The sequence below is a fragment of the Pseudorasbora parva genome, chromosome 21, assembly GCF_024679245.1.
Source record: "Pseudorasbora parva isolate DD20220531a chromosome 21, ASM2467924v1, whole genome shotgun sequence".
NCBI classification, from domain to species: domain Eukaryota; kingdom Metazoa; phylum Chordata; class Actinopteri; order Cypriniformes; family Gobionidae; genus Pseudorasbora; species Pseudorasbora parva.
In genome coordinates, this window is record NC_090192.1 from 27,655,499 (window position 1) to 27,669,441 (window position 13,943).

The following is a 13,943-nucleotide window of genomic DNA, read 5'->3' on the forward strand; positions in this document are numbered from 1 at the left end:
AGAGGCATAATCAACCAGTCTGTGATTGGTTCCCATTAATGTGTAACAGAAGCAATAGAAAATAATGTACAGGTTTCCATACTGAGTTGCAGGGTGAAATTAAATCACTGACAGATTAGGCTGAGTTTACCCATTCCAGTTAATTGTCCTTTCTCACAGAAATTTGTAGCATTATGCAAGTAAGATCTTTTGCAAATGCTGTTTCATATTCATATCTCATTTCCCATTCACAACGTGTCATTTCATATTTTAATTGCAAGCCGCTTTGGATAAAAGCATCTGCTAAATGAATAAATGTAATTATATAGGCTTAATTTTGATGAATTGGTGTTGGCATTATTTTATTAATGAGAAAAGTGTAGATGTAAATGACTGTCATTTTTCCCTAATGCACAATTTTATCTATTAGCCCTGAGCGTAGAATGACATAAAGAGTCAAATCATGTAACAATAAAATGTGTCAATGTGGTGTTAAATGCCTGTAAGGTTATGATGGATGCTTATCAACTGCCACAATTAGCAGAGAAAAACTCCCAGACCAATAAACCAGCATCCCTTCACACATGACTGGACTTCTGCCTGAAGGGGGGCATCAAACAGAGGGTTGCCATTTAACACAAAAAATATCTAATCATAAATAAAGTCTGACACGTTTACATTTTTTATTTTGTCAATTCCACTTAGAAAACATTTGTTTCAGTTTAAATACACTGTTTTTGTGTGTGTGAGATAAGAAAAAACAACACAAATGGCATTGCTTTGATGATATCCTAAACTTTTTTTTTTCCTTTTTATGTACTTTTCAGAAATATACTTAAAATGGCACTTAAGTAGGCCTATTTACTGACTTACCTGACTTACTGACAGAAAGGTCGTAGTATATTTGGACTATACATGTACTAAATCTTTTGATCAAGATATACTTAAAAATATAATGAAGTATTCTAAGTATACTTGGCTTGTATAGTTGTGTTTAATTTTTTGATTGAGTAGCCTATAATATACATTTTCACATAGTTTTACATACTGAGGGACTTGTATTGTTTGAAAATATTGATTTTATAAAGAAAACTGAAATGTTCCTAATTTGGAGTATCTAATTTTTATTTTTAAGGCTAGTCCACTGGTAACCTATATAGGAATTTACTTAAAATCTACTTTACTCTTTCCCTGACATAAACTGAATTTCCATCTAGTAATGTTTTCACTGTTAAACGGTAGGGGGCACTATTTACAGATCTTTCTAGACTAATACAGATCAAAACACAGGTGAAGAAGAAGAAACAAGTGAAAGATTGCTTACGTAAAAGTAAAATAACGTGATCATCAAATATTAAACAGAATGTAAATCAAAACTGGTGAACATAGTAGTATACTTAAATTTAAAAAAAGAATATACAGTTTTATGCACAAGTTTGGCCACCTCTCTGAGATCTTTTTAAGAAAATGTCATTCAGTTCCTAGAGCAGGGATGGCCAATTCTAGTGCTAGGGCCAGTTGCATAAACCACTTAGACTAGTCTTAAAAGTAAGTCATCTAATTTTTTTCTTTAAGACTGGTCCTAACTTTTTAAAATCAACTATATAAAATGGTAGATCGGTTCAATTTGAATTAGAAAAGTAAGACTGATGACAATTTGACTAATTGTCAGAAATTAGTGCTTAAGACACAGTCTTAACATAGTGGCTAAGTTTATGCAACTAGCCCCTGGAGGTCCTCTGTTCTGCAGAGTTTAGCTCCAACCCTGATCAAACTCACTTGCCTATAGAGGAAATGCACGTGATGCCACCGTCAGCTGGAGCAACTGCAATTACGCCCTACTGAGTGGCAAAAAGTCTGACCGTGGAGATCCACTTTTGCCACGACTGAGGCATGATGTTGTGATGCTTCCCCTCATTTGTACATTCAAATCGGTTTAAATGCAGCGCTGCCTTACCCGGAATGCTATGTGGCGCGCGAACTGGACTTGAACTTGAGACGGACTTGATAATAGCATGTAATTTTCTCACTCAAACCACAGCCACCTGATGCTACTTCTGCTTTGAGGGGGAAAAGCTGCCCATAACTTCTTATCTATGATCTGTAATTCTCTGTAAGAATTTGTAATAATAGCATAATATTAGCAAAAAGGAGCTAGCAAAAGATCCAGTGTGTATCTGTATTTGCACTCGTCAAATGATTAAATTTTTAACGTGTTTTCGCGTCGGTGAGTAATGTAGCCAATCACAGACATGTTTGTAGATTTCTACAATGAGTTCAGTTAACACGTGCGTCAATCCTCGGTAAGTGCAGACATTGTGAAAATAAGAGATTCATTGTATTCCAGCCTCACTGATTAATATAGCAGAACTTTGTGAGATTGCATTTATTGAATGAGGGACAGCAGGGAGCGCTCTTTGCGCACTGTCTATTCGGTATAATTTTTTTTTGTTCATATTAATAGGTCTATAATATATTCAGAATTTGAATACAAATTTTGTTTTCCATTCTTGACAATACATGCATGCTTAAATACACTGGCCCATATACATGCAGGATTCACTCTATAAATTGTGATGATCTGACAGGGATACAAATTTACGTTTTCCCCTATTAAATCTAGTCACGCAGCAGCTCTTCTGCCAGCTGCCACCCAGCCCCGGCTGAGGGGGCGTGTTCCGGCAGGAAAGTGACGTCGGTATAACCCCCTATAGCAGGGGTGTCCAAACGCCAAAGTCCTGGAGGGCCACTGTCCTGCAGAGTTAAGCTCCAATTTGCCTCAACAGACCTGTGTGGAAGTTTCTAGTATGCATATAAGACCTTGATTAGCTGGTACAGGTGTGTTTAATTGGGGTTGGAGCTAAACTCTGCAGGACAGTGGCCCTCCAGGAGCAGGAGTGGACACCCCTGCTCTATAGCCTTCTATGCTGCGTTCCACTCCACTATTAGACACGCCCCTGCGTCCCAATTCACATACTATCCATACAAAATAGTATTTAAAAATAGAATTAGTATGTCCTAAATCATAGTATGTTGAAACTTGAAACTTGTTGAAACGAGACCTTCGAATGCGTCCTTCTTTGACAGGAATTCGGAGTGTGCATGAGGTGTATCCTTCACGGCTGGAGATAACCCACAATTCTTTGCATCACTGTTAACAAACGTCATATTTTTATATATTATGTGAAAAAAATAGTATAGTATAGCACGCGATAGTATAGCGCTACACCAACCAGAGCAACGAAGGTGAAACAGAGCTTGTTGATAGATTAAGCATTCACCGTATCCGGTCGGCTAAACTCCGAACACATCTTCCCTTTTTAAGAATGACTTCAGTGCCGTTCTTTGTTCTTTTCTCAGAGAAAAACTTAACTCCAAGTAGTCCAGAATCGCAGTCAAAGCTGATTCGAAAGACCGCCGCCATTCACCAGTTTCTGTGTTTACTAGAAGCACGCAAACGCAACTTGGTCGTCGTCATTATGGCCCCACCCACCGACTCTATACACGATGTGATTGGCCCGTCCAGATTGAGAGGAATACAGCTCAGAAGGGTATTGAGAGCTCCTAGACGACACTTGCGGGCAGATTAAATTTGCTGCTGCTAGGGTGCGTCTAGATTTCTAGGCTATCCGTATACTGCATCCTACACAGGACATGTCCTCCGGAGGATGCAGCCTTCGAAATTTAATGAAATGAGACCCAGCTCATGATGTTTATGCACTCTAACGGCTGATATTGCCCACAACCCATTGTGAGTTGGACGAGGATTCGATTAGAACTACAAAAGCTTTTAAAAAACTACAAAAATGACGGAGGTGCGAGTCCGACGGTTAAGTAGAGAAGTTTAGATAAAGGGGTTTGAGTGACCAACTATCAATATTTAACCTGACAAAAATATATTTATTCAGTGTTGTCCACATTATATTTCACCTGCAGCAGCATTGTGAACTTTTGTAATGACACGTTTGGCCATTAACTTTTAAATGCATCATTATATTTAAACTGCAAACACATGAGAGTCTCTGCATTAAAGACCCAAAAATGGCAGATCAACGTGCAGCTACATTTCTCTCCGATACGGTGGGAGATGATACTGAATGGTTTGAACTGTGACGAATCTGACGATGTCTTACAGGGCAGTTAAATGGTGACGGGATGCACGTAACTAAGCGACAGTTAAAGATGGTGAAGTAGTATGTCCCGAAGCTTGCATACTTTTCTGCTACACACTCAAAAATATATACTTTTTCTTTACAAAAAGAGTACATACTTTTATGACGTATTATAAGTAGGCGAATTGGGACACAGCAACGCACTTGCGAACTTCCCTAAGCACTTCCCCTCGGGGGAATTCCCGCCGTTATTTTGAAGTGCGTTCCACTTCGTGAAGTGGACAAGGGAAGTTTATATGGGTAGACACTTGCTCCCTCGATTTTGACCTTTTCATAAAACTGTATAGCCTACATAGTACACTATGTATGACTTCATGTTCACTTAAAGAAAAATTAGGTAAAGGCCTTGCAGTATAAAACTACTAAACTAGTAGTGTACTAAGAGTAGCCTACACTTCAAAGTGTACATTCATAAAGTACTACAAGTATTAAAATAGTACACCACTAGTATACAATTGTAGTTCAGATGCAGTACAAATGAGAAACGTAGTTGTGAACTTGTTGTGCACTTACAGTTTACTATTGTAGTAGCTACACTTAAATGTAGTTTTATATATATTTCAGGCAGGACAGAATACATTTTTCCCCTAAATTATTGAGCCCCTAAAGGTAAAGATGTCATCCTGATTTTTTTTAACTAGGATGGTCGATTAAAGCTGAATTAATGATTCCAAAAAATAATGACGGTTTGCCATTGGTCAGATGTCTGATATCCCCATCTCCAGTCACGTCATTGGTTAAGCCAATTTTGTCATAATGCTCAAATAGTTTTGCTAACAAATGCGCAAATGCCTTATTTTTTACATGTCTCTGCTTGGTTAAATAGATAAATATCTGTAAAGTTAAATATTCTAACATCCAAAATCGCACACTTCAACTTAATGGGAAGCATAGAGACAAACTTTATTTAGTGGAGCATACTTAAAAACAAATTTTCTGAAACACTTGTTGTACTTACCAGTGAAAATAGCTTTACATCATGTAGAAAGCAAGAGCCTTTTTCTGCCAAGTGTGCAGTGATGCAGAATGTGATCAAAGAGGTGGAGAATGTTTTGAAGAGTCTTCCATGTTTTTATAGGGGCTAATATAAAGGACGAGAAAATAAATAAATATATATATTATTATTAATTATTTTTATTATTAGTGTTTTTTTTTTTTTTAATTTAGTAACAGTTTAATGAGAGTAATAATAGAGACATCATGTCAGTGACCTGAAGCTCTCCGTCTGTCTTCTAAACTCTCTCTCTCACACTCTCTCACCATCTGTTTCACTTCCTCTCGTTTGATGTTTCCCAGCCGTACTCTGTCTTTCTCCTTCATATAAGTGTGTGCACTTTAGCATGCATAATTCTGTACATCAAATGGGGGACATTCAAAACTGGGCAAAAATGTCTCATACTAGACAACATGGGGAATGTGAAAGTTTCAGATCAGCGCTGCTATGAGTCATATACTCATACATTGAATTGGGGTCCAAAAGTCTAAATTTCCCTGATAATCTTTTTTTCTTCTCTTTTGCGACAAATTATACTACTGTTCAATAGTTTAGGGTCAGTAAGATTATTTAATGTTTTTTGAACAAAAACTCTAAGTGACTCTTAAGACCACTAATGCTGCATTTGATAAAAAATACAATAAAACTGTGAAATTGTAAAATATCAATATGTTTTCAATTTTAATATACTTTAAAATTTAATTTTCAGCTTTAAAATGTAATTAAACATATTTCCTGTTACTTTTGATCAATTTAATCCATTGGTACTGTGTAGAGGAAAAAAAAAACATACTGACCCTAAAAACGGTAATGCAAAATTAACATGAATTTCAGAATGTCTTAGTATTTGATCTGTCTATCGCTTGCTTTAATGACAACTGCACTCGACTGATGATAATGTGATATGATTTGAAAATTATCTAAAGGGCTTCAGTGAAAGCAAACACATTTGAACAGCCTAGAGTCACATGATCAATATCACAAATTGACTTTGATGTTTTGCTGTTCTGATTGTTTTAAAAACTTTAAATACTGTTTATTTCCAGGTTTAAAGTAGATATTGAATCCCAGATTTTCAATGCGGACTCAGACATTTAGATCTCACTGTATTTATTTATAGCAGAAGAAGAAGAATACTGAATAGGGCAATGTCTGAAAGAGCTGAAGGGATGGAAGAGATCTGCCACATTGAGAAACAGTAAAAAATCCCTGTGTACCCCTGTCCTCATGCTGCGCTCGGCCCACACTTGTTTCTCTCCATTCTAGAATATTTATGAGTATATTGTGTAGTGTCAACCAGGCAAGTTTTTTCCTTCAGACATCTCTTGAAGTATTTCCTACATGTGCTGCTGTGCTCTTTGGGGTTGTTACCCTGAAGCTCAATAATATCTGAAGCTCACGGGTCCTTTACACTGTAGAAGCAGAGACTTCGCTCTGCGGGAAAGAACACAGTCGCTTCTACCATCACTGAGGACGTTCAAATCGCACACGCCGCAGTCAGCAGCAGTGTTTTAATGAGGGAAAAGATGAAACCTAAAAATACTATTTTTTTTTTCAAATCTAGGCCATAAGTTATTGGCAATTAAGTCCACATGATCAAAACATGCCTTGGCTCGGTGGAAGTAACATTGGTTTTCTGTTTTCCTGCATTGATTTGTGGCATAGCGCAGTGCTTAATGTGTGTGTGTTTGTGTGTTTTGTGTTCTGCTGCTTTTACAGGATCATGGAAGGCTCTGTCGCCAGCACGGAGGAGATTTTGCCTCCCACCATTCAGAAACTGATGAAGGGATACAACAAATACCTTAGGCCATTCTTTGGCAGTACGGCGAACACAGCTTTTTACATTTACACAAACTATTATCTTGCATAAGTGGATTTTTATCTTCTCTTATAGTCCTATCATCATCAACAACTGCAATTAAAACAAATTTAAATTCAACGCTCCAGGCTTGAGTTGATGCAGTCCACTCTTGTAACGCATGTAAATTAAGAACCCTTTTCTGCTGTCTTCCTCTGTTAGCAGTGTGTCACAGTAGTGAATGCAGTGCGTGTTGTTCTTTTTTCTTCAGATGGCCCTGTTACTGTAGGCATGAGTCTGGATATCGCCAGCATAGACACCATATCAGAAATCAACATGGTATGATACTCTTACAAACCACAAACATCCAAATATATATCTAAGGTACTAAGACGAATTCAAAGTTCTGTCATGAAACTCTAAATGGTGAAGGCTGATATTATATTGAATATATATATATATTGAATGTATATATGTATATAGATTATGAATATAAAGCCATCTTTTACTTACCCTGCTGTTGTTGAAACAAACGTGACTCTCGTCTTTTCTTTAAGGTATAATATAAGAAATAATACTAATAATAAATCCTCCTGAAGTGAATGTTGTGTACCGGCTGTCATGACAACATTGAGTACGAGCCGTCAGCAGCACCTCATGCAGTCACAGTAGGAGTGTGCAGACTAACTGCCGAGCTCAGTGTTTTGACTGAAAAATAAGGTTTCTTTCTTGCAAAACCTTATAGCAGGGTTTTTTAAACTTTATGATGCCAAGGACTCCCAAATATGATGAACCTTTTATGAGGGACCCCCTTCCTAAAATCCTAAAAATATATTTGTATGTATGAAAAAACATTTAAACTGTTAGATAAATAGTAACTGTGACATTATAAATAACTACATATTGTTTCCAAACTTAAATTGGCTATGCTCAATGTTGGATATATAAACCTGAAGAACATCTGCAATTAAAAATTATTTGAATAAGCAACTTTCACAATAAATGTATGTAAACTTATGTAGTACGTTAAGAACACTACCTTACATTTCTAGTGAGTGAGTGAGATAAAGGGGACTATAGTGAGAAAAAACTGTATGGCAAGAAAGGAGAGAAGCATTAAGAAATGAAACGGTTAGAATGTTCGGTAGACTAGACTCTATTTTTGCTTCGTCTTTTTATTCTCTGAAATTATCTGGGGACACTTAGAACCTTCTGGAGGACCCCAGTTTGAAAACCCCTGCCTTATAGTATGCCGCCATATATTTTGCTTTCCATTTATGGTGTGCGTTTCACTGTATCATTGTGTGATACTTTTGTATAATAAGTATCCCTTTAATTTAATCTGATTAAAATCACATTATTCTCTATAAACACTATGCTGCACGATTTGGGAAAAATATATAATTGCCATAATTCCATACTTCAACAGCAGCAGCATAGCAGATATTCTGACCAAAAGACCAAACATATTAACATTGTCATATCCGTTAAGGCTAATTTATATTTCTACATCAGACTTACGCTGTATCCTCTATGCCATAGGTTACGTGTCATTTTCATTTATACTTCTGGCGTTGTCCGAGCCAACGTGCAACTACTCATGCAAACCTCTAGTAGGTAGTGTTCACTGGCATGTTAATGATGTAATCCACAGTATCAAAAGGAAGAAGAAGCAGCGTGTTGTGTTCGTTAAAGAGCATATTGGAGGTTAGAGGTTCCAGTGAGTCAGTGTATAGAAAATTATGTAGGACCTAGATTTTCTTAAAAATATACTTGCATTACCTTTTCATATGGCATTTTCATACAAGGTTATATGTTCATCTCAAAAAATATTTTACCTGCAATATGCTCTTTAAAGGGGTACTTCAGCGCTGGGAAGATTAATCTGTATTTAAACTGGGTCATTAATGTAGTAGAAATGTGAAATTATTTTTTTTAATTTAGTGCTTTCTAGACTCAGATAAGACAGAAAATGTATTTTTGTCTCATTTGGATGAAAGACAACAATTCCCAGAATTCTTTAAGAGGCCACTCCCAAAGCGACCGCTACTGAATCACTGTGACTGAATCCCTTTCCCCAACGTGTTCTTTTTCACAAAATCAGTTCAGTTAGAGAACAGACACTACAATTAAAAACTGAATGTGCCTGTTCTTGACATGTAATTTGTAATATGTAATGGAATGGAATATGGGATTTCATGGAATATGTAATTTCGCCGCTGAGGGAGTGTCACAGCACAAACGCTGCAGGAGTCAGATTACATTTACTGTCATGAATGAGCTGAAATTGCTAAAGTAACCCTTTAAGAAGCCGCAACAATGATGGCGGTAAATGGACAGCAACTTTTGTTGCAGGATTGGACACCCCTGCTCTATAGCTGCGTTCCACTCCATTATTAGACACGCCCTGCGTCCCAATTCACATTTTTTGTTAAATATCAGGAAATAAGGATGAGGAAATGCAATGCTGTCCAACTAGGCCTCTGCAGGATAGTAATAGGAGTTAATAGATCAGTGGGCAAGGCCATAAACAGAGGGGCAGTTTTTACTGCATTGCCTGATTTGCCCACGTCACAGTGTGGGTAGGGTTTAGGGGTGGAAGGAGATCAGTTTGAAAACACCCACAAATCTAGAAATGCCCAAATTTGTTCCGCAGAGACCCGATATTCATGTTATCGCAGATTTATTTATTTTTTGATCCGGGAAAGGGGTTCTAGCAGACCGATCACAGCGCTTGCGGCCCATGTAGAATTCACGCAGTGTTATATTTTTGGAGAGGTGCACGTCAGGGTACGCTATTGGATATGCATGCTACATACAGCAGCGTAGGTTCGGTGCAGTAGTATAAATCAGCCTTTACCACACTGTTAAAAAAATGTATGTCTCCAATTGAAAATGTTCTAGTGACTGATCACATCTAAAATTTTCAGTTGGCCAAATTGTATTTCTGTGAAATGCAGTTTAATTCACAGACATTCAATTTGGCCAATTTTTTTTTTTTTTTAGATGTGATCTGTCACTAGAACATTTTCGTTGTGAGACCTGAATTTATTTTGCAGTGCATGTCAAAAACTCCTGAGAGTCATGACATAACTCAAATTATAATATTATATTGTAAAATAATAATATAAACATTTATCTGTAAATAATATAAAAGCATATGGGGTCAATAACAAATAAATTAATTTAAGGTGATGAAAAAAAAAATTTATAATGCAAGTGCCAAGTTTTTAGAAATTAATTTTAGTAATGCTGCTTTCATATTTTAAAAATTAATATAAACAATTTAGAAAAAACAACAATACAAAACAATAAAATCAGCATGAATTGAGAAAATCTTTTCTCATCCATTATGCCAATATCAAACTATATTTTCTAAATACGTAGAAATTCATTCATGCATGTCATTTTTTGACCTTTTGACACTATTTTTAAAATAAAATATCAAAACTTGACATGTAAAAAAACAATAACTTATTTTCTTTATGCTTTCAATATACTTGAGAGAGCATATAATCAACAGCTAAATGAATTTTGATTTATCAGAATTTATTGAAAATGATTTATTGGTTATATAGAAGAAGCATGTTCAAGTCATTGTCAGAATGAACTGCATTTCAATGTGGTTGTTTAAATTTCAATAGATCTAGAAGAAAAAGAGTCGCATCATTGGCCCATATTTCAGAGAGCCTCTTTGATCTTTGGACAGAGTTGTATAAGAGCTGAGTGTATGATGTAAATCTAAGCTTGTGGTGCACACAGCTGAATTAAGACTCTCTGTTCAACCTCTCCAGGATTACACTGCCACCATCTTTCTTCGCCAGCGCTGGACAGATGAACGCTTGTGTTTCGATGGCAATAAGAGCTTGAGTCTGGATGGGAGACTTGTAGAACTCCTTTGGGTCCCTGATACGTTCATTGTGGATTCCAAGAAATCCTTCCTGCATGACATCACTGTCGAAAACAGACTGATCCGGATTTTCCCCAACGGAACTGTGCTGTATGCCCTGAGGTAGTGAGGTGTCATTCACAGAATCTGTTCTTTAGTCAGGCGCTGCTGGGGTCTTACTGTTGAAAGACTAACTGGAGGGTTGATAGAGGGAATGGGGCATGAGAAGACACCTAGAAAAAGGTTGGGATAAATATGGGCCTGTGGAAGAGTTCACAATAGTGGAAAACAGGGTAAGAATAGAGGTGGTGACAGGGGACGCAGAGCCTGTGTACAGATGGCATCAAAAATTAAGCTTGAAAGTAGCATTCACAGACAGTGAGCTGATTTCCAGTGTTATATAAGCAACAACATTCTCTCATGTATGTCACTCTCTTTTTTACCTCTCTGTTTCTCCAGAATTACCACCACAGTGGCCTGCAGTATGGATCTAACCAAATATCCAATGGACAGGCAGACGTGCATGCTTCAACTTGAAAGCTGTAGGCCTCGAATACTTCCTATTTCTCTTGAAACTGTATACCCATATTTTAGATAATTTACAACTCATTGGGTTTCGTTCATTAGTAATTGTGTAAGTTTTCCCAATATACAGGGTTTATATACAGTATTGTTCAAAATAATAGCAGTACAATGTGACTAACCAGAATAATCAAGGTTTTTAGTATATTTTTTATTGCTACGTGGCAAACAAGTTACCAGTAGGTTCAGTAGATTCTCAGAAAACAAACAAGACCCAGCATTCATGATATGCACGCTCTTAAGGCTGTGCAATTGGGCAATTAGTTGAAAGGGGTGTGTTCAAAAAAATAGCAGTGTCTACCTTTGACTGTACAAACTCAAAACTATTTTGTACAAACATTTTTTTTTTCTGGGATTTAGCAATCCTGTGAATCACTAAACTAATATTTAGTTGTATGACCACAGTTTTTTAAAACTGCTTGACATCTGTGTGGCATGGAGTCATCCAACTTGTGGCACCTCTCAGCTGTTATTCCACTCCATGATTCTTTAACAACATTCCACAATTCATTCACATTTCTTGGTTTTGCTTCAGAAACAGCATTTTTGATATCACCCCACAAGTTCTCAATTGGATTAAGGTCTGGAGATTGGGCTGGCCACTCCATAACATTAATTTTGTTGGTTTGGAACCAAGACTTTGCCCGTTTACTAGTGTGTTTTGGGTCATTGTCTTGTTGAAACAACCATTTCAAGGGCATGTCCTCTTCAGCATAGGGCAACATGACCTCTTCAAGTATTTTAACATATGCAAACTGATCCATGATCCCTGGTATGCGATAAATAGGCCCAACACCATAGTAGGAGAAACATGCCCATATCATGATCGCAGCCATATCACCCTGTAGCCCAAGACTGGTTTCCCACTGAAGCTAAGCAGGGCTGAGCCTGGTCAGTACCTGGATGGGAGACCAACTGGGAAAACCAGGTAGCTGCTGGTAGAGGTGTTAGTGAGGCCAGCAGGGGGCGCTCACCCTGTGGTCTGTGTGGTTCCTAACACCCCAGTATAGCGATGGGGACACTATACTGACAAAGAGCACCGTCTTTCGGATGAGACGTTAAACCGAGGTCCTGACTCTGTGGTCATTAAAAATCCCAGGATGTCTTTCGGAAAAAGAGTAGGGGTGTAACCCCGGCATCCTGGCCAAATTTGCCCATTGGCCTCTGTCCATCATGGCCTCCTAATCATCCCCCTATTCTGATTGGCTTCATCACTCTGTCTCCTCTCCGCCAATCAGCTGGTGTGTGGTGAGCGTACTGGCGCAATATGGCTGCCGTCGCATCATCCAGGTGGATGCTGCACATTGGTGGTGGTTGAGGAGATTCCCCCCTTCTATGTAAAGCGCTTTGAGTGCCTTGAAAAGCGCTATATAAATCGAACGCATTATTATTATTATGATGCTTGCACCTCCATGCTTCACTGTCTTCACTGTGTACTGTGGCTTGAATTCAGAGTTTGGGGGTCGTCTCACAAACTGCCTGTGGCCCTTGGACCCAAAAAGAACAATTTTACTCTCATCAGTCCACAAAATGTTCCTCCATTTCTCTTTAGGCCAGTTGATGTGTTCTTTGGCAAATTGTAACCTCTTCTGCACATGCCTTTTTTTTAACAGAGGGACTTTGCGGGGGATTCTTGAAAATAGATTAGCTTCACACAGACGTCTTCTAACTGTCACAGTACTTACAGGTAACTCCAGACTGTCTTTGATCATCCTGGAGGTGATCATTGGCTGAGCCTTTGCCATTCTGGTTATTCTTCTATCCATTTTGATGGTTGTCTTCCGTTTTCTTCCACGTCTCTCTGGTTTTGCTCTCCATTTTAAGGCATTGGAGATCATTTTAGCTGAACAGCCTATCATTTTTTGCACCTCTTTATAGGTTTTCCCCTCTCTAATCAACTTTTTAATCAAAGTACGCTGTTCTTCTGAACAATGTCTTGAACAACCCATTTTCCTCAGCTTTCAAATGCATGTTCAACAAGTGTTGGCTTCATCCTTAAATAGGGGCCACCTGATTCACACCTGTTTCTTCACAAAATTGATGACCTCAGTGATTGAATGCCACAGTGCTATTTTTTTTAACACACCCCTTTCAACTAATTGCCCAATTGCACAGCCTTAAGAGCGTGCATATCATGAATGCTGGGTCTCATTTGTTTTCTGAGAATCTACTGAACCTACTGGTAACTTGTTTGCCACGTAGCAATAAAAAAATATACGAAAAACCTTGATTATTCTGGTTAGTCACATTGTACTGCTATTATTTTGAACAATACTGTATACCTAGACTTGACATTAACACATTTTTATGTAGAACCATACCAGATGAATTCAAGTTTTAACGCATTATTTTTGTTATTCTGAAATAAGAGATTACATTTATATTTTTACATTAATATAATTTATAGAAATTTTATATGTAAATAATGTTTATTATGTCTATAAGATTTTTAAATGTTTTTAAAAGAATGCACACTTATGCTCAACATGACAGCATTTATTTAATCAAAATTTGAACATATATTTTTTT

At 37.5% G+C, this 13,943-nt stretch overlaps 1 protein-coding gene across 1 annotated transcript in view; it reads left to right on the forward strand.

Annotated features, from left to right (window-relative positions):
- The window catches only part of gabrz (gamma-aminobutyric acid type A receptor subunit zeta), a 40,813-nt gene that overhangs the window by 15,307 nt on the left and 11,563 nt on the right, over window positions 1–13,943 (forward strand). Inside the window, exons 3-6 of the mRNA XM_067429101.1 lie at window positions 6,865–6,965; window positions 7,215–7,282; window positions 10,738–10,955; window positions 11,292–11,374. Of these exons, the coding sequence (XP_067285202.1) occupies window positions 6,865–6,965; window positions 7,215–7,282; window positions 10,738–10,955; window positions 11,292–11,374 (470 nt within the window). The remainder of the gene's footprint in view (window positions 1–6,864; window positions 6,966–7,214; window positions 7,283–10,737; window positions 10,956–11,291; window positions 11,375–13,943) is intronic.